General features: G+C 33.3%; 1 protein-coding gene across 5 annotated transcripts in view; it reads right to left on the bottom strand.

Annotated features, from left to right (window-relative positions):
- The window catches only part of BRIP1 (BRCA1 interacting helicase 1), a 194,270-nt gene that overhangs the window by 110,345 nt on the left and 61,057 nt on the right, over positions 1 to 22,868 (bottom strand). For 4 of the 5 annotated variants that reach the window (XM_059907199.1, XM_059907202.1, XM_059907198.1 and 1 more), the window contains exons 7-11: positions 19,555 to 19,845; positions 13,942 to 14,163; positions 11,632 to 11,831; positions 9,570 to 9,702; positions 1,584 to 1,738 (exon numbers count right to left, since the gene is read on the bottom strand). In XM_059907199.1, coding sequence (XP_059763182.1) covers positions 1,584 to 1,738; positions 9,570 to 9,702; positions 11,632 to 11,831; positions 13,942 to 14,163; positions 19,555 to 19,845 — 1,001 coding nt within the window. The remainder of the gene's footprint in view (positions 1 to 1,583; positions 1,739 to 9,569; positions 9,703 to 11,631; positions 11,832 to 13,941; positions 14,164 to 19,554; positions 19,846 to 22,868) is intronic. The other variant, XM_059907203.1, reaches the window with a different exon arrangement.

Raw genomic sequence — 22,868 nt, 5'->3', positions numbered from 1 at the left:
ATGGGAAGATTTTAGATAACATTGTCCCCCACCAACAACCCACACCACTAAATTCAGTAATCCTGATAGAAATAAGGCATTAAACCTTAGAGTCAGTCCCCCCTTATAGAGGTTAGATATCACTTAAATATCACCCTTTATCACTTCCCATCCCTATGTTCAAACATTACATAAATCATGGCAGAGCCAGAATTAAAATGCAAGCCTCCTAACTCCTAGTTCAGAGCTCTTTGCATTCTATGATACATCATTAATTATAAAATAGTTAACAGTATTATTGTTAAAGAAACTAAAAAGTGGGTTAAACTTTTTTATTGCATGAGAAAATAGAAAGACAATTTTTACTGAAAGTTTAGGAAACTAATTTTTAAGTTCCTTTAAAATGTGGATCTCAGTCTTCATCTATTTTTAGTGAAAGTACTAAACCAGATGATCTCCATGATCCCATCCAGCTTATAATTTCTCTCAATAAGAGGCTATAAACACTTAAGCTTAAACAGAATGAAATTTGGTATTCTCTACCATGTCCTCACAGTAATACTGACTGTTAATTTTACCCTTAGAGAGATCAGAATTCAAAGTTCAAGTCAGGAACCCTGCACTATGTGGAGGGAATTTTATAAAAATACTGGGAGCTAGAAACTATAAAACTCTTAGAAGAAAACATAGGGGAAAATCTTCATGACATCATATTTGGCTATGTTCAATGGATCCCAAAAGCACAAGCAATAAAAGAAAAAAAAATCGATAAATTGGACTGCATCAAAATTTCAACTTTTGTGCATCGAAGAATACTATCAAGAGAGTGAAAAGAGAACCCCCATTCACATGGAATATTATTCAGCCATAAAAAGGAATGACATATGTTACAACATGGATTTAAGCTTGAAAACATTAGATTGTATGATTCCACTTATATGAGACACCCAGAAAGGGCAAATCCATAGAGATGAAAGTAGGATAGAGGTTACCAAAGGCTGTGGTGAGAGGCAAATGGAAGATACTGTTTCATGGGTATAGAGTTCCTGTTTGGGATGATGAAAAAGTTCTAGAAATTGACAGTGGTGGTAGTTGTACAACAATGTGAACATACTTAATGCTATTAAAATGTACACTTAAAAATGGTAAATTTTATATTGTGTATATTTTACCATAAAAAAACACTTAAAAAAATACTGGAACCAGGTAGTACTATAACTTAAGGAGTAGTGTGTGGGGAGTTGACTGCTTTTCATTTCCCACATTTCATTAAATAGAGGATTTACAGAATAAGAAAGACTTTCTGACACTGGAAGAAACATACCTAGATTATACTTAAAAGAAAACTTAAATTTAGTCTTAGAGGACTTTAATGCTGAATTAATTAATTGTATTTATTTACTGGTTTCAATACTCATTTTCATTAATAAAAAATAACATCAATTGACTGAGTCTGTGCCAGTAAGTAAGAGCAATATTTATACCACTTGTTTATCACTATCCCATGTACTCATATAAAATTAGTAGGTATTAAACACATGCTAGCACTCAATAAGGCTAATATTTTTAAGAGGCAGAATACAGACCAGATTATCTTCACTTACCTGCTATTTTGCCTAAAAAGATAGTCAAGCACCATAAAAAGTCCTTTGAGCATTATTTGAGTTGAAGCACTAATAATAGGTACTTCTATTGCCTCCTCTTTACCATGAACTGATGAGACTTTTTCTTCTTTTTGAAGGATAGCAGAAAAATGTCCCTATAAGGAATTACCATATTAAGTGTACGGGGCGGGGGAGGGAAAGAGGGGGAAAACAAAATTCTTAAAACTGTAATAAAACCCAAATGAAATATACATTGAAATTTTAGACAAACATTAATACACAAATGCTAACAATATATTTTGAATTCCCATATATTCTCAAATTCTCTTCAAAGAGTTATTTAAATAAGAAGTTACACATTTAGGAGGTTCATTACTTCTTCAGGCAATTAGGGTTTTATTCAGTGCCCTTCAAAAGCAATGAACTAAATAAAAATGTACCAAATAGTTTTTAAAAAGCTTAAAAGATTTGATATTCCACTTAAATGCCTGAATTATTTCCAGGGAGTACTCTGATGCTGAGAATAATATGACTATGTGACAAGCAAAAGTAAAAGAACAACTCAAAGAAAGAATACATGCTAGACACAAAATGTATGCTAACTGGCTGATTAGTTTTTACATGGCTCATAAGCTTAAATACAAATAGAAGTATGGACATTAAGACAAAATAATAAAACAGAAAAGTATGTTTTCCCAGATTGTGAAACAGAAAACCCTGAATATTGAAGCAATAAAAGATACTGGTGACAACTCTGATGTTTGACAATAAAATGTGTGTTCAATGAAAATAAAATGGGGAAATAGTTAAGATAAATAAGACAGATAAATTTCAATATTCAGATATATTGTGAAATGAATCGACATTTAAAAAAGTAAAATTAGTCTCCACTGAACAAAACTTCAAAGGATACAATATTTTTCAAAAAGAAACAAAGAACAAAAAAGACAACATGAACTTAGAAAAACATTCGGCACTACAAATTATTAATGAGATTAATGAAAAACAAGTATTAAATTGTTCTTTTTAAAAAATCAAGTTCCCTGAGAAACACCTTACAGGAAGGCTACTATTCCTCTCCAACACTGGCAGACAACTGGCAATTTACTCTGTAAAACTACAGAACTTCTGAACTCCTGAAGGTAAGGCACTGGAATAAAAACAACAGGACTGAATGACATTCTACATATTGAACCATGAGACAACTCCAAGGCTACTTCCGGCTAGGTTACCTAAACAATGACAGCTGGGTTTATAGACAAATAGAAAACTAAGCAAATGGGGAAACACACACATAGACACAGACAGGTAATTATTACTTCATAGAAACCTAGAGTTGTATTAAAAATTTAATCAAGTAAGTTACATGAGATGACTATCATAAACTATGATAATATATATACATAGTGATATGCACACTGAATAGTAATATAAATATGCTGAGAAAATGGAGAGTGAAGAAAGGGAAAGAGGGAGGGAGGAAAAGGAGAAAGGGAGGGACAGAGAGGAAAAGAGAGGGTGAGTATGAGAGTGTGTGTGTGTGTGTGTGTGCATGTGTGTGTGTGTGAGAGAGAGAGAGAGAGAGAGAGAAACGTGGGTGTGTGTAAAGGAGCTAAATCATCATCATACTTAATAGGAAGTCAATAGAGAATATCAAAAATTTAAAACTCGAAAGTAGCAGAATCCACATGTTATTTAGAAAATTGGGGTTAAATATCAGAGGAAGCCACTACAGGAGTTAAAAGAGCCACCGAGAATGAAAATTGGGACAGAGGAGTGGCGCAAATGAATGCTTTTCTTGATAGTAGTAACTGACTTTTAAATTATGTTCATATGTTGCTGTGGTAAAATTAACTTGTAAAAAATTTAGTAATCACAACGATGAATTTCTTAAGATCAAAGGAAATTTCCTTAACCTAATTTTAAAAATAACTAAAAATCCTACAGCATCTACGGAATGAGAAAAAGTATTTGCAAATCATATATCCAATACATTGTTCATATCCAGAATACATAAAGAACTTACAGTCAACAATAAAAGACAACACAATTTCAAAACGGGCAAAGGATTTGAATATAGATTTCTCCAAAGAAGATATATAAATGGACAATAAGCAGTTGAAAAAATGCTTGGCATTATGAGTCATTAGGGAAATGAAAATCAAATCACATGAAGATACCACTTCATTCCCCCTGGGAAGATTATAATAAAAAAGAGATAATAACAAGTGTTGGTGAGGATGTAGAAGAAATTAGAATCCTCATACATTATTGATGGAATTGTAAAATGGTACAGCCCCCTTGGAAAAGCTTGGCAGTTCCTCAAAATGTTAAACATAGAGTTACCATATGGACCAGCAATTCTATTCTTAAGTATATACCCAAGAGAACTGAAAATACATATCCACACAAAAATCTGTCTATGAATGGTCATAGCTGCATTGTTTATAACAGCCAAAAAGTAGAAACGACTGATAATGGATAAATAAAATACAGTATATTCATAAAATATAATATTATTTGGTAATAAAAAGGAATGAAGTATTGATAGATGAACCTACAACATAGATGAACCTTGAGAACATTATGCAAAGTGAAAGAAGGCAGTCACAAAACACCACATATCGTGTTGCCATTAACATAAAATGTCCAGAATAGGTAGATCCACAGAAACAGAAAGTAGATTAGTGGTTTCCAGGATCTGGGGTAGGAGGAAATGGGAGTGACTAATTGCTAATGGGTACAAGGTTTCTTTCTGAGGTGATAAAAATGTTCTGAAATTAGACAGCAGTGGTAGTTGCACAACTCTATGACTACACAGAAAACCACTGAATTGTATACTCTAAAAGGGTAAATTTCATGGCATGTGAATTGTATCTCAAACTGTTAAAAAAAAAATTTTTTTTAAATACAGCAGACATATTGCTAAATGGTGTAATACTAGTAATACAGTCCTTTTAAAGTAAGCAACAAGATCAGGATGTCTTTTTACTGTGATGAACCATGTACTGAAAGTTTAAGCTAGCAAAGTAAGAAATGAATAAAATGTGAAGGAAATGGAAAGAAAGAAAATAGTCATATTCATAGACAGGATGACTGTCTACATAGAAAATTTAATAATCTATAGATGAACCTATAGGATAGTCCAACAAAGTGATTATAAGAATCAACTACCATCCTTATACACGAATAACAATTAGAAAATGCAATTTTTGAATTATACCATTTGAAAAAGAAACAAACTTTAACTTACTCAGGAATAAACCTAACCAAAAGTACCTAAAACTTTCAAAAATTATAAAATTTTATTGAAAGATATATAGAAAGAGATAATAAATTATTAGAATTCTATCTTGTCCATGAATGGAAAAACTTCATATTGTAAAGTCAATTCTTTCTAAATTAATCCGTAAATTCAACACAATTCCAGTCAAAATTCCAACAGAATTGTTCATAGAAATTTATAAGCTAAGTCTAAAATTCAGATGGCAGAGTAAGGCGAAGAACAGCCAGGATCATTCCAAAGGAAAATCATGTGAGGAGATATGCCCTACCATGCATCAGCATTTTTCTAATGCTACAGTGATTAACAAATAGGATAGCTTAGAGAAACAGAATCAAAGAACACAATAGAGTCCAGAAATAAGCTTATACATAAACGAAAATCAGATATGTGGCATCACAAATCAGAGTGAAGTGGATGGATAATTTAGTAAATGATGCTGAGAAAATCCATACAGGAAATAAAATGGATTACATATCTCACAACATAAACAAAAATGAATCCCAGGGTGATTGAAAACATTTATTAAAAAAAACTTTAACACTTTTAGAAGAAAATGTTGCATAGCGTAAGAAAAGCTTGCTTAAACTCAAATATCACAATTCATAAAAGAAAAAACAATAATACATTTGAATGCACTAAAATTAAAAAACTTATAAAAAACCACCATAAACAAACCATAGATACAAGAATATACATGTAATACAATAAGCAACAAAGAATTAATATTTACCATATATAATCAGAGATACATACAAATATATATTTTCAAGGATGTTCATATCAGAACCTTTTCTTATTCTGGGAAAACTGGCAACAACCTGTATTTCAACTGCCAGATTAGTCAAATAATTTAGAATATGTGCACTCACAAAAACGCTGCACTGCAACTAAAAATCATGCAAAAGAATTTCTATTAAAATAGGGAAGTACTCATATTACTAAATGAAGAGGTAAAAATAAATATGTATCATGTCAAAAATTTATGTTAAGCGAATATATGCATAGAAGAAGACATAGGTAGACACAAATCTAAAAGTTAATAATAATCATTTTTAAGTTTACGAGTTTTTTTTTCCCTCTGTACCTTTCTGTATTTTCCAAGTTTTTTCCTTTGACATATATTTTATTTGTACATTTTTTATAGAGTGCACTAATCTTAAGTGTATAGGTCACTAAACACAAGCACATACACACACACACACACGCACACACTTGTGTGTGTGATTTTAAGTCAGGATTCAAAACATTTCTCAAATCCCAGAAAGTTCCCTTGTGTCCCTTCTCAGCCCAAACTACTCCTTATCCCTGCACAGTGGTAACCAGTATTCTGACTTCTATTAGCATAATTATGTTTGTCTGTTCTTAAATTTCATAAAAATGAAATCATACAGTTTGTACTCTTTTGTGCTGGTTTCTCTTATGCAACTTTATGTCTGTAAGATTCATTCATATGGTTGTGGTGGCAGTGGTTCATTTTGTAAATTGCTGTATAGTAGTCTACTGTATGAATATCCCACAATTTATTTAACCCATTTTACTGTTGATATGAAAAGTCTTTAGAATGCCAAAAGTTTATGCAAAAAAATGAAAAAGTGTTATATGAAAAAATACTTATGATACATTGCACTTTAAAAATTCAGGGCAAAAATTATAAGTACAGTCTGATTAAAATATATTTTTAATACTCATATGCCCATAATGCTAGTTCATGTTAGCAACAGTTCTTACCTTTTTTGGTTCAAAAAACTCTTTAAAACTATATGAGGAAAACCATAAAACTCTGATAAAAGAAATCAAAGATCTAAATAAATGGAGAGATACTCCATGTTCATGGATAGGAACACTCAATATTGTTCAGATGTCAGTTCTTCCCAGATTGACTTACAGATTTAATGCAGTCCCAATCAAAATCCCACCAAGTTACTTGGTGGATACTGACAAACTGATTCTGACACAGAAAGCTCGGTGTCTGTGCACCGTGCCAAACTGAATCTCGAAGACAAGAGTTTTAGGTGAAGTAGAAGAGGATAGCTTTATTGCTTTGCCAGTCAAAGGGAGATACAGCAGGCTCATGCCCCTGAAAAACTGTGTCACCCAACCCCTGAGGATTTGGTGAGGGGTTTTATAGCAATAGTTCAAGGATGGGGTTGCTGACAAGATTAGGGTGTGTGCAGGGCCTGTACTCCTTTGATCTCGTCTCAGGTGGTCTCCTCATCTTGATTAGCTTCTCTGGTTCCTTTAATCTTGCCTCCGGTAGTTTCTTGGCTTCTCCTCCCTTGTCTCTGCATCCCCTCCCTTCCCTAGCAACTATTCCAATCTGCCCTTTGGAACCCAGGGAAGGTCATGGAGGCTGGAGTCTGTTTCCTATATACAAGAAATGGGGGACAGAAAGGCTTCCATGCCCAGGAGCCCCACGGGGGCTCAGTTTCAATTCTAAGTTTATATGGAAAGATGAAAGACTCAGAATAGCAAACACAATGCTGAAGAACAAAGTCAGAGGACTGACACTACCTGACTTCAAGACTTACTCTAAAGCTACAGTAATCAAGACAGTGTGGAACTGATGAAGGAACAGACAAGTATATCAATGGAAAAGAATAGAGAGCCCAGAAATGGGCCAACACAAATATAGTCAACTGATCTTTTGTCAAAGGAGCAAAGATAATCCAATGGAGAAAGGATGGTCTTTTCAACCAATGGTGACAGAGTAACATCTACATCCAAAGAAATGAATCTAGACACAGAACTTACACCCTTCACAAAAATTAACTGAAAATGGACCACAGACCTAAATGTAAAATACAAAACTATAAAACTTGTAGAAGAAAAGATAGGAGAAAATCTAGGTGACTTTGGGTTCGGTGATGAATTTTTAGTTGCAACACCAAAAGCAGGATCCATCAAAGTAAAAAATTTGAACTTTATTAAAACTAAAAACTTATGCTCTATGAAAGACTCCATTAATAGTTTGAAAAAACAAGCCACAGGCTGGAAGAATATATTTGCAAACACATATCAGATGAAGGTCTTGTATACAAAATACCCAAAGAACTCTTAAAACTCAACAATAAGAAAACAAACAACTCAATTAAAAAGTAGGCAAAATATCTGAAGAGATACCTCACCAAATAAAATATGTAGATGGAAAATAAGCATGTGAAAAGATGCTCCACATCATATGTCATTAGGGAAATGTAAATTAAAACAACAATGAGATACTACTACATATCTATTAGAATGGCTAACATTCAAAACACTGACAACACCAAATGTTGGCAAGGATGTGGAACAACAGGAACTCTTATTCACTACCTGTGGGAATGTAAAATGGTACAATCACTTTGGAAGATAGTTTAGCAGTTTATTGCAAGCTAAACATAGTCTTACCATACAATCCAGCAATTGTGCTCCTAAGTATTTATCCAAATGAGCAGAAAGTATGTCCATACAAAAACATGCACACAAATGTTTATAGCAGCTTTAGTCATAATTGCTGAAACTTGGAAACCACCAATATGTCTTTCAGTAGGTAAATGGATAAACAAACTGTGGTACATATATACAATAAATATAGTTCAGAAATAAAAAGGAATGAGTTATCAAACCACAAAAAGACATGGTGGAACCTTAAATGTATACTGTTAAGTGGAAGAAGTCAGTCTAAAAAGACCACATACTGTATGATTACAACTATATAACGTTCTGGAAAAGGCAACACTATGGAGTCAGAAAAACAAAAAAATCAGTGGTTGCCAGAGGTTCAGCAGAGGAAATAAAGCATGTTGAAAGGATGAATAAGTGCGACACAGAAGATTTTTAAGGCAATGAAAGTATTCTGTACGATACTGTAACGGTAGATACCTGACTTTATGTTTTCATAACAACTCATAGAACTGTACGTACAACACAAAAAGTATACCCTAACATAAACTATGGACTTTAGTTAAAAATAATGTAACCAATATTGGTTCAATTGTAATAAATGTACTACTATTGCAAGATGTTAATAATAAGAGAATCTATAGTATCTGTGAATATGTGTGTGGTTGGGGGTGGTGGTATATGAGAATTCTGTCCTTTTTGCTCACTTTTTCTATAAACCTATAACAACCACTTTAAAAGTAAAGTCAATTAATATAAATAAATAAGAACAAAAAGAGAAAGTAAAAACATTCTCACCTGCAAAAAACACAAAAAAAAACCCCAAACAAACACTCTTTTGAGACTAATGTAAGTCATGAAGGTTCTATCCAGAAAAACGTACAAAAGTAAATACTCATAAAATTTTGAATGTAATTTCATAAGGCTCACAGTATCCCACAGCCCACCCATAATCTCTATATACCCAGGTTTATAACCTCTAAGTTAAGGAGAATAAAACATGAATTTCTTATCTTTTTATTTTCCAAATTTTTAACTTTTACAATTGACAAAATATTTACAACCTAAAAATACTGACTTCTTTTAGCTTTAAACAAAGCAATTAATTCCGTATTAATTAAGTCGTATATCCTTCAAACTAATAATGCTACTTTTTCATCCATAATTTATGCCATCACTTAAAGATTATCAAACTTACATAATAAAATAAAATTTTGAAACAATTAATTGCTACTTTTTTTTTTTTTTTACTCTGGATTAACTATTCACTATTAAGTCATTTCTAATTCACTAAATAAATTTCAGAAAAAAAAACTTACCTGCAAAATGGGAAAAGTAGCAGTGGTTATGCCCATTTTGTATAAATTTAAGAGCATTTCACTTCCACTCCATACCTTACAGGATGATTCATAACCCCTTTCCACAAGATGTTCAGAGTTTGCTTCTAACCAACTGGAATAAAATAAAACAATTCCATCAACCAGTATCATCCTTATGTGCACTACTTCAACAGAGCAAAGAAAATGTGATACACTGATCTGTATTCCTTGAAGCTCTGAGCACACATATGTAGATTAATTAAGACATTTTTAAATAGCATGCATGGGGCTTCCCTGGTGGCGCAGTGGTTGAGAGTCTGCCTGCCGATGCAGGGGCGCGGGTTCGGGCCCTGGTCTGGGAGGATCCCATGTGCCGCGGAGCAGCTGGGCCCGTGAGCCACAGTTACTGAACCTGCGCGTCTGGAGCCTGTGCTCCGCAACGGGAGGGGCCGCGATGGTGAGAGGCCCGCGCGCCGCGATGAAGAGTGGCCCCCACTTGCCACAGCTGGAGAGGGCCCTCACACAGAAACGAGGATCCAACACAGCCATAAATGATAAATAAAATAAATAAAAAATAAAATAAAAAAAGACAAAACTGTAGTTCCCAGAGGCTCTCATTATAAAAAAAAAAAAAATAGCATGCATGTTTCATATTGCAAAATAAATATACAGCTAAAAAAGTAAGCTTTTACTCAAAAAAGAGAAAGATGCGTGTGATTCCCCATTTGTGTTTTGTGGATTCACGCTGCTTTACTTGTCTGTCTCTCCAACTGACAGTTAGGTCTTAGGAGCTTATCCCAAATGCACATAAAAGGAAATACAAAAAAGCCTAATAGGGACTTCCCTGGTGGCACAGTGGTTAAGAATCCGCCTGCCAATGCAGGGGACATGGGTTCGAGCCCTGGTCTGGGAAGGTCCCACATGCTGCGGGGCAACTAAGCCTGCAACGCCACAACTACTGAGCCTGCACTCTAGAGCCCATGAGCCACAACTACTGAGCTTGCATGCCACAATTACTGAAGCCCGCGTGCCTACAGCCCGTGCTCCGCAACAAGACAAGCCACCTCAGTGAGAAGCCCGCGCACCACAACCAAGAGTAGTCCATGCTCGCCGCAACTAGAGAAAGCCCGCGCGCAGCAACGAAGACCCAATGCAGCCAAAAATAAAATAAATAAATAAAAATTTAAAAGCCTAATAAAAAGATTATAGTGTTAAATATTAATACAAAAAAGAGAATTACTAGAAAATATATTCATTTATACACACACACACACACACACACACACACACACACACAGACATTTGTACCTTCAATGAGTGCTTAAATGCCTATATTATGCCAGACACTATACTGGATAGTGGAAATACAGCAGTAAATAAAATAGGCAAGGTCCTTATTCTCATGGAAATTAGATTCTACTAACAGAGACAGAAATAAACTTAGAAACAAATCCATGAACAAGAAAATATCAGGTAGTGACAGTGATATAATGAAAATAAACTGGATTAACGTAATCTAACTGCTACTTTAATTTCAATGTCAAGGAAGCTCTTCTTGAGGCGACATATATTCTAACTGAATACACAGCCAAGTAAATAAATAAATAATTTTAAAAATAAATAAATAAAATACTAAATCCATTATTTTACAGTATTGAAACCTTGGTTAAATGAAACTCATCAAACCAGAATCCTACTCAAACTGTAGCATAAAGCGATAAAATAAAGCCATGATCCAGAATTTTAAAATATGTTAATTAAAACCATGTTTAGTTAATGTTCAGCCCAATATCCTACACACATCCTATGGGACTATTAAATTATCCTGCTAAATTAGGAATAAGATTCACAATTATCAATTTTAAAAATCAGTTACGTTCACTATATTCTTTTGAACAAGACAAAAGTTTGGACTAGCCTATCTCTACCTTTAATGGGCAAACAACAATCCATTTCCCAAGTGGCCTGGTCAAAGTTTACTAATTGTAAAATACTTGGCACAGTAAAACATGTTTTTAATACAAAGGCAGCACAAATGACACTGAAAGACAAATGTTCTTACTTAATGAGGCTATAGCACACAGCTCGCAGGGGTTCATGGTCTTTCTTCCTTATGTTATTGTTAACCAGACTATCTAGTTCATCCCGAGCAAACCGAAGCTGAACTTCTGTTACACTGTAACTTGCTGATTCCCGAGCACAGTCCTCAATGTTATGAGCTTCATCTAAAATGACAACCTGTTCTTTCAGACTGATATCCATCTATAAGATAAAAGAGTTTTCCTGTAAAACATTCAGCAAAATGGATTTAACAGCAATAGGCAAGATATTTCATTTAAAAATTCACACTATAGGCCAATATCACAAGTCCAACTATATAAGCAACTGATTCTCAGTCTTACAATTTTAAACCACTTAGGCCAACCAAATATCAGCTCAGCATTACAGTTTTCCATTTTTCACTCTCAAAATACTTGTAAATCTATCAACCAAAATAATATGTGTTAAGCGAGCCAGATCAACGTATGGCTGGTTACACAAAGTGGTATAAGGGATCTCCAACATAATATAAAAAGCAGAATAAAAAAAAAACAACCTTTAAAACTAAAATAACAACACAAGATTCAAAAGACTCTCAAAATACTAATACAATATAGTATGTATCTATTTCATTTCAGTCTCTTCTGCAACCCTTTTGAGAAGTGCTCTTCCCCAACTCCCATGTGATGTTTGCAGGACTGTTAATCTGTTAATCAAGGGACATCACCACTCTCACAATGTGGGGAGACTCAGAACCCAGGCTTGTCAATTAAATCAAGTATTCCATCCGTCTATGGTCACAGTGACTGCTTCAAGAATGGGTATGAGATCCAAGCTAGACCAATCAGAGTAATTATGGGTGACTAATGTGAAATCATATTCTTTTTTCCAGGTTACCTGGCTGGAAAAAAGCTAGCTGATTATGGTTATCTTTGTTCCTACTGGGAAGAACTTGCCTGATTACAAAGTCATCACGATAAAGAGTCAAGTATTTTTTTTTAAGCTCTATTGAAGCTGGGTTTGTGTCAAATGCAATTGAAAGAGTCCTGACTAATACAAAATGTCACAAAGCAATTGCCACTGAGTTATTCTGAGGAAATAATAATATACAGAGGGCTGTAGATGGCTGAGAAAGAACCATAAAAGAGTAGGAAATATACTGGGGTTTAAAAGATGAGCAGGATTTGGATTTGGATACACAAAGAGAGTAGGGCAATTCAATATAGGTGTAATCAAAAGCAGAGATACAGGAAAGAACAAGGTATCCTCAGGGGACCTTGAGGTAAGTTTTTGAAGAGTTCAAGTTGGGAGTATGTGGCAGAGAAGGCTGAAAAGGCAGATTCAGGTCAGACTACTGATCATCTTGGGAGTAAGCTTAAGAAATATGACTTTATCCCATGAAAAAGGAGAGATATAAGAGATTTTTAAGCAGAGGAAAGATGTTATAAAAGTAATATTAAGAAGACTGACTTGGCATTGATATATACAGTTGCTCAAAGGAAAGAGATCTAGCTGAAAGGCAGCCAAATAAGAGGAAGGATAGCAGGGGTATTAAACATAATGCCTATTCATTTTAAACTTATAGAAATAGAAAGCTAATGAAAGTTGTACAGTCAGATCTAAAGAGAGGAATAACAACTGAATATATGAAGTTATTCACTTTTTGTCTTATGCTGTAACAACTGGATGTCTCTAAGAACCAGGCAGATAAACACAAATGCTGTATCCAAATTCACTTATTCCAAGTTCACAGAGCATAATTTGCATAGCATGCATATTCTCCCAACGTAAGTTCTTCAAAACACAAGATTCTTTAGATAAATGTTTTAAAATAATTCTTTCTATTCATAAAGAGATCGCTATATAAGGGTCTCAAATGGGGGTAATTTTTTGTACCCCAGGGGATATTTGGCAATGTCTGGAGACATTTTTGATTGTGACAACTGTGAGGGTACCACTGGCACCTAGTGGATAAAACCAGAGATGCTAATAAACATCCTACAATGCACAGACAGCCCACCACAACAAGGAATTATCTAGCCCAAAATGTCATTACCGTCAAGGTTAAAAAACCCTGTTACGATTCCACTTCAGTACTAGGTCCTTAAAAGTACTTATTACTTTGGAAATCAAAATGACAATGTCTAAAATTCAGTTTTAAATACCCCCTAGAATAAGTTTTCAATACTCTAATCTGCTTACACATTTCCATAAATTAAATATAAAGCAAAAAATAAAGTAAAAGACATTAAAACATCTAAAAGCTTTACATTCATCACTTATATCCCAATAGTAGGAAAACAGTTCTTTTAATTTTTACATATCTACTCACACTTTCCCTTATTTGTGCATCTAGAAGATAGTTGTAGGGACAAAATATTATGTCAGCATCTTGCATTAGTTCTCGTGCTGTGTAATATGGACATGCCTTTAGTTTTTTCCCCAAGCTGACGAATTCTTCTATATCCCAGGCCTTGCACATCCCTTGGAGAGTCTGTAATACGTGTTGATCACTAATTTTATGAACACCATGATAAAAATAGCAGGATTTTCCCTAAAAAAAAAATGCATAGCTGAAATATGAACCAATACTAGAACAGAAGAAATAAAACAAGTTTACCTCAGAATTTTAGAAACATCATTAAAGCCACAAAGTAAAGATTTAACAGAGGAGACAGAGTACATACACCACATCTATAATACAACCATTTTAAAGAACTATATTAGTTAACTCAGATAGAGCTCCAGATCAGTACAGCTGGAGATACCCCAAATTAACTTGAGAAACATATTTTTAAAAGTATGTTTGTTGTGACTTTGATCTGATTAAAGTGATATTAGACAAAAATATTTCTCGAAGGATCTGGAAGGATAAACAAGAGCAATGGTATCACTAGTTGCTTTCAAAGATGAGAACCAAGTGACTTGGGGACAGGACTGAAAGACATTTTTCTCTATAGACACTTTTGTACCTTTTCAATTTGAGCCATGAGACAGTATTACTTAATCAAATATAAATAAGTAAAAACAAAGGAAGAATGGAAAGTGGGAAGGAGGGCAGGAGAAATGTCCTAGGGGAAAAAAAGAGTATTCACTACAAAAAGTTGGAAAATACAAGAGTACCAAAAAGCCCTAAATTACCTAAAATCCCATTATACAAAGAATGTACTATCAAGATTTTGATGTATTTCATTTCACATTTCTTCTATACATATGTACTTGTGGATATATCTCTATAATGTGACCCAATTTTAAAATAATGAGAACAAAGCAAATTATCCCCAGGCACTGAGGATTAGTAACAATCTAGCCACTAAATTTTTTTTTTACAAAACTGGGATCTCCTGTTTTCTCTTAGCCTATTTTATTAAAAATCCTATCAGAAATATTTTTTCATATCACCAAGTTTTTTTTCATTGTTGCCTATATATGTACACTGGATTAATGTGCCATAGTTGATGAACCAGTTTATTACTGGACATTTAGACTGTTCTCAATTTTTGCTTTATAAATAATGCTGCAATAAGAATTTTTATGCTCATTTCTAAATATTTTCTTAGTATACAGCTTTAGAAATGGCATTATGGGATCAGAGAGTATAAATATTTTTAAGTTTCTTGAAAACCATATCACCAAATTATTCTCCAGAAAATGTAAAGCATTTTACATTATCCTTTTTCCACACCTTTATCAACATTATCTTTTCTTACCTTTGCCTATCTTAAAGGTAAAAATAGAAGACTGTTGTTTTGATTTGTATTTTTTACACTTTCTAGCAAGGTTTAACATTACACTGTATGAACATTCTAACAAGTTTCAACAGTAATTTGCATACCTTCTTTCATGTACTATTTACTAATGTCCTTTGCCATTCTATTATTGGAAGTAAAAAAATTTTATTAACATGAACCAATCAAAAAATAAGATGTTTGATAAAATCCAGTCCTAGCAAAGGTGTGGCATATCCTATTAAAAGGTGTATAAAGTTAGAAGTATAAACTTCTACTTCCATTAGAAGTGCACAGGAAATTTGTCAGTAACTACCAAATAAAATTTCACCATTTAATTGTATATATACCACACTGTTTAATAGCCCCCCAAATTGGAAATAAACCAAATGTCTACCCACAGGGGATATGTTAAATAAATTGTGGCAAAAATTCATACAAAAGATATAGCCCTTTAAAAATAAGTTAGATTTGTCTATGTGCTGATGGGTTTAAGCTTTAAAAATAATCTATACACATACATTATAGAAAATACATATTTTAAATGTTTTAGAAGAATACCCACAGTAGTTCCCTTAAGGGGATGGAAAGAACTGGAAAGAGAGATCTTTTCATTTAATGCCTTTCTGTAATTTTGAGTCTCTAACCATGTATATATGTTACTTTTCTTTTTCAATTGTCATTTGGGACTAAGTGGTGAAATAATGAGCCATTTTAATTCATTAATTTTATATATCGAAAAAAAATTAAATGTGATTTTGAAATCCATATTTATCTTTCCCAGTTTGCTGTCCTTAACCAGTGGGGGGATATGTACATATATATGTGTGTGTGTGTGTGTGTGTGTGTGTGTGTGTATTTTTATCTATGAACTATACAAAAGGCAAATCTATGTTTGCCTTTTGCCATACACAAAAATATCTAGACATTGCTAGAAATGGAGTAAATCATAAAAAGGTCATAACCTATAAAAGAATGTCAGCAAATCCAAGGACAAGGCATGATCAGCTGAGGACTGCTAATTCTCCTAAAGCCATGCTGCTTATTGGTCCTCCAAGGTATTAAAAATAAAAATTAGGAAGAAAGGGCTCACCTAACCTTCTTTATTTGCTTCATTTTTATATTATTTTCACTTACTTTGTCTAATCTCTACTACTCTTTTTTACCCTTCATGTCATGTCAACTTCCCCACACCATGATGCCATCTTTCGTTTTTGTTTCTAGTGTAGTGAAAACAGCAATGGTTAGCAGTTAGAAGACTTGCTTCCTTTCTTGCTAATTAGTTGTCTGACACTGGGCAAACTTCAGGGCCCATTTTTCTCATGTGACTAGGCATCAAAAGAGTAGTTGAATTAGAAGCCTTTTAAGATTCCTCTGACCCACTGACTATGCCATTTCTAAGGTTCCTTCTAGCTCTAAAATTCTATGATTCTGAGGTCAAGAGACAGTTGGAGATGTGCCAAGTATCTTTCATACTGAGCTTGATACAGATTGAGCTTAATAATATGACATTCACCATTTCTTCATTCCAAGTATCTTCCATACTATTCTGAAAGCTTTTATTTGTACAAAATGATCACTAAGGTGCCTTCAGAGTCTATGGTTATGGACTGTTAAATCTCATCTTAACAAAAAATAGATATTCTTCTATACCTAAAACAACTTTTTAGAGTTATTTCTAGGGCTAGTTAAGATTATTTTTTCTTAGTTGAAACAAAATTTAACTTTTAGCAGATAAGTGCATTGCTTTTCCAGTATAGGAGAATAAAAGAAACAGTGAACAAAAACACATGTGCCTTTGGATCAAGCCAAAAACTCAGAAAGTTTACACTTTAAGGGCACTTAGAATGACACTGCTGTGGAGGCTGATAGCAAAACCAGAAAAGCTCATCCACTTTAGCAGTGTAATATAACCCTGAGGGGAGTCTGTCAATGGAAGCGTTATCACACTTTAAACTCTTTTTCACTCAAACTGTCAGGTATCTATTTATCATTTCTCTTTGGTAATTCAGCCATCGTAAACATAGACACCTTTAGTGACTTTGTAATTGGCCCTCATTACAATACCAAATTACCCTGAGGGCTTGGAAACAAGAAAAAGAATGTTCAAGTATGCCTATGAGCTAGGCATTCTGAGGCAGAATTAGGTCAAAACAGCTACAAGCAGGTATCTTCAATTATTTATAATACTAATATTCAAAAATAAAAGAATTGTTTACTTGAAAACAGAACCTAAAGGCCAATGAAAAAGTCTATTGGATTTTTATTTTTACATGATTCAAACTTTGGAGGATAAAGACCAATCAAAAAACATAACCACCACTGCAGGATTCTAGAAGATTACATAAAATAAGATATTTGCTTTCAATACACAATCTTAAACTTTATAATTGTTTTTACTAACGGGATAACAAATACATAATAAATTACATAATAATTTCCTCAATAACAAGTAGTAAAAGATAATGACAACGCCAGCAAGTCTTCTTACATAGACTATTATAGCCAGAAAACAAATTTCAAGCATTTGAGGAATTTAGTACATCAGTTAGCCACTTACGGAAAGAAGTCTACTTAAATATAAAATTCATGGCGGGCTTCCCTGGTGGCGCAGTGGTTGAGAGTCTGCCTGCCAATGCAGGGGACACGGGTTCGAGCCCTGGTCTGGGAAGATCCCGCATGCCGCGGAGCGGACTAGGCCCGTGAGCCACAACTACTGAGCCTGCGCGTCTGGAGCCTGTGCTCCGCAATGGGAGGGGCCGCGGTGGTGAGAGGCCTGCGCACCGTGATGAAGAGTGGCCCCCACTTGCCGCAACTGGAGAAAGCCCTCACACAGAAACGAAGACCCAACACAGCCATAAATAAATAAATAAATAAATAAATAAATAAAATTTAAAATTCATGGGGTTTTATCATGAACAGCCTTTTCTCTATTTTATTATTTTTTTAGCATTTGGATTTTTAGTATTTTTATCTCTTTGAAGAGAACTTTTTAAACATACAGAGTGAAGAGATTTCACAGTTCCTCAGTTAATTAAAAAGAACTTATATGAAAACAAGTATGATCACAGAATTTCAACAATGGTTTTGATTCAATTATTCTGTATTCTCTTCCTGGTTCTGAACAAGTCACTTAAGTTTTTCCAGTGAAGCCCCTTAGTAATTATACTTCATATTATCAGGTTTGAATATCTGTTGAAGCTTCTTTTGAATAACCCCAAATAAGGCTTGAATAAATTTCCATCTAATAAAAGAAAGCAATGACAAAGAAAAGCATAAAACAAAATAATCTATTCGCATTATATGGTAGGAGGTGATATATCAATTAAATGAAACTCTAGAAGCTGTAGCTCTTAACCTTTTGTGTAGAATCACTTATGTTTGACAAAATACAGAAAGACAGAACTTTCAAAATATATTAAAATATCATTGGTCATTTCATATACTATCAGCTTATGCTTCACCAATAATTTCTGGGTATAATTCCATATTATTATACTTCCATATATTATTATAACTTCAATTTTAGAGTAAACTAGTTATCAAACTGGTACACAGACTGCCAAACTAATACTGCCAAAATATTATTAAAAAATCATGTCTTTAGTAAGAAAGATTTATCTACCTAGCCAAAATTCGTATTATTCTAGATATCCCCGGAAAATTTCAAAACCATCAACATATCTTCAGTTAATAATTTAACATAATTTTTTGAAAGAAGTTTGTACTAATCAGAATTATTAGACAGTATAGTCATTTCTCAATTAAAAAACATTTTAAAATTTGCTCAAAGAGAGGGCCTACATAAACTATCTTATTTTGAAGTTTTAAAATATGTTAAATACATTAATTAGATCTGGTTAGACTAAATCACTTAAATGTTTTTAATCTCCTCATATGACATCCATGTTTGACTATTTTGGGTAGAGAGATTTAAAAGAAGAAAGTATGAAGACGGGTGACTAAAATGAAAATTAATTTTCAAGGAAATAAATAAATATCCCCAAGCTTTAGGACAAAAACCCGTTATTTAAAACTTGAATAAAGATTTTCTTACAGTAAAATTATTTTTAAAAAAATATCAACACTAGCAATCAATTTGATTTTCATAAGTTATTTGATTATCACTGTAAATGTACATATAAAATGAACACATTAAAAAGTAATTTTAATCTTTTCAGCCTAATTTTTCCTCTAAAATACATTAACTTACTCACATTTTTTCCATCTAGCAATTCCATGCACTTTTCATTTCTGTTGAAGTTACCTACTACTTCAGGATGGACACAAGTGTGATCCCTGCTGGAAAGAATAGTCATTGGGACCCCTGAGTATGCTGTCCTCCGGAGCTCTCTAGTAATCTGAGCAATCTGCTTGTGTGTGCGTGTCCCAAAATATATTTTGGGTATCTTGGACTTCCCCCCATGATCCTTCTTAGCGGTATTTGAAGAATCTTGACTGTTTCCTTGTTTAGTAGAACAACAGCACCTAGAACAGTTACCAGGGGGCTGTAACAAAGGAAAGAAAAGATAACTAATGTCTGGACTACCATAAAATTGTTATCAAACCTCTCATGGAATCAAAACTAAAAGCAGTGAATCACAACTGTCAAATAAAGAGAAATTCATGATGTTATGATGTTACATCATCTAAAACTTGCCATTAAAGAAAAAACTACAAATTCAATTTCAAATTGGTTCTCCTTCATAAATAAATGATAAATGATAAACCATTTTTATCATTATAAATGATGTTACCATATTTGCATTGTTTTCTAACATACTACTCCAACTCTCAAATTCCAAATGTTTTAAGTATATTTTAATTATCCTCTTTCATAAATTATAAAAACAAGATAAAACAGAAGACAATTTTCATTTTTGCTTAGGCTTCAAGTGAAAGCCTAATATAAATTGTGATATTACAATTTAGAGTTGATAGTGCTATTTTTCTTCACAGCACAGTCCATTCAAATATCCTATAATATACCAATATCTTAAAAAGCATTTTAAATATGGCTTACAGAAGAATAGAAATATCAAGTTGAATCTAAAGCATCAGTCAAAAACAAGAAGAGAAAACTATTCTCTAGAAAAAGTATGAAAATGAATGCAAATTATTAATATTTAATAATGAAGGCAGGTTGCTTGTGTGGAACAAGTATATCTGAAATTCAATTACCTGTCATGGAATGTAACTCCATCAGTAAAATTACCAGTCAGGATAGCTTTTCCTGGACAATTTTACTCAATTCAGTTTCATAATTAAAATAGTTATATAAAGGCACCATATGGAACATCAGGAGTATAGTCTAGTATTTAGCTGGTTTTTCTCTCCTGTTTCCAAACTCTCAAAAATAAAAAAATTAAAAAAGCTTAATGCTATATATTAGAACCCAAGGATTCTTAATAACTACTCCCTTCTCAACCTCAGTTACTATAAAATGAGACAGAATGCAGCCTCATTTAAGAGAAAGACTATGAAATGGTTAGTTTATAGGAATGGTCACTGATAGGGAAAAAAACTAAATAGCACAGTAGCTTAAGAGAATTTGTACTAGAAAGTTTTAGTTTAGTAGAACAAACACACCATTTAACTGCAGATTTTTTTAAAATTATAATCAGTAAGATTAGCCTTCATAAACAAATGCTAAGTCATAGCATGTTACACCACAATACTGGGGATCAAGCTGTCTTTTAGCCTCAACTCAGTGGAAAAGCAAGTTCAAATTACTCCCAGTCTCGCTCAACCTTGTCCGCCATTAAATATTACAATACATGATAGAATGGATGTAAATGTGACCCTTCTGGAGCTGTCACTCACTGGGATAAAAGGTTCACTGATGTGCCAAATAAACAGTCAGTCAAAGCAGATAAAGTTACAGCCATGCTGGAATTGTTACATTCCCCTCTCAGGTTGCCAGTAACAGCAGATTTCATTACAGAGTGCTGCCACATTAAATAGCCAGTTCCAAATATCCTGCCTTCTATATTGAATAATTACTTATTCACTGAAAGGATAAAAAGAAGAGTTATGAATGGGGCTCTTGTCAACAGTGAGGCAGGAAACAGCTGACATGTGGTTTATGTTACATATGTTGCAATATCTAACAATTTATGGTCACACAGAAAATGGCATGCAAACTATATCATGATATTTCTGACTGAATTCCTTTCTAGCCTTTGCAATGATCACACTAATTAATTAACTCAGTAAAAGAATTAAGGTAACTCTTGGTAGCAGAATTAGTTGACTTTTCCATACCTTCAATCTTTCACTCAATTATATCTCTTCCCTATGATACAGTTAAATTCACTCTGAATATTAGAATGCTAGGGCTCAATGCATTGTTATATTCCACATGGATATATTATATACAAGCATAAAAGTAACTCAATAACGTGGCCTTTTTTCAAGGCTCGGAAAACCTACTTTTTGATATAACACTTTTCAACATGAATTCCACTTAAAGCTTTATCACCCACTCCTTTTATTTTAATTCCACTATTTTTCTAAACAAAAAATTCAAATGCTACAGAAAAATACAAAATAAGTCAACCACCACCACAAATAACTTGCAGACCCTTCTACATATAATTATATCTTCCATATTTTTTCAAATAGAAAGGGATGCTATTATATAGACTTGTAACTTGCTGCCTTGTATTCAAATGTTTTAATTTTTAAAAGGGGTATTTGCACTAATAATTTTAAAAAGGGATCTGCTTATCTTAAAATATTATGCTAGTAGCTGTACTAACAAAAATAAAAGATCAAGAACTAGTTTCAGAAAGCTCTTCCCACTAGAGCAGCTTTATTTAGGTAACTTAAATTTGTTTTTCACTCCATAACTGAGAAAATTTTAAACCACTGCTAATTTTATACTAAAAATGGTTTTTGTTTGTTAAGTCTTAAAATGCTCTGAAGTAATTATACCATCTATGAACTCAAGGGTGACTCCTCAAAGAAGATGGTTTTTCAGTGGGTGGTTGCACAAGTAGAGTAGAAGATAGAAATTAAGAAAGGTGATTCTTATTTATTTGCAATATTAAAGGGGAATTCTTTCTTCAGAAGTGATCTTCTATTGGAGTTTCTATTTAAAGGATTTGGTATAATCATATTTGAAGATGGAAAAAAATGAATCTGGCAATAGAACAGAGGCTTAAAAAAGACAATTATTTAGTAACAAAAGAGAATTATTTGTACCAAAATCAGCAAGTTTCAATTCTGTAAGAAAACTAGAGAAAGAATCCTGAAACAGCAATGATAGGAAGTCATAATATCCTCCACTCCAATAATAGGCTAATATTTTCTGGCCTCTCTCTGAAACCCTTTGACCTAGGGGTTTTGAAACAATAGAGGAACAAAATTAAATATTTTTCACTAAGGATTTCTCCTGCTAACAAATGATCAAGTTTATCTTTCATAGGGATGTCTTCCTTTTGTTTTTGCTCTTTAAATTTACAGAGACTGTATTAGGAAACTGGAGAATAAATTTAAAAATATTCTCTCTCATCTAATATATCTGAAC

The sequence above is a fragment of the Balaenoptera ricei genome, chromosome 20 (assembly GCF_028023285.1).
Source record: "Balaenoptera ricei isolate mBalRic1 chromosome 20, mBalRic1.hap2, whole genome shotgun sequence".
Lineage (NCBI taxonomy): Eukaryota > Metazoa > Chordata > Mammalia > Artiodactyla > Balaenopteridae > Balaenoptera > Balaenoptera ricei.
This window is presented reverse-complemented; position numbering and strand designations above follow the sequence as displayed.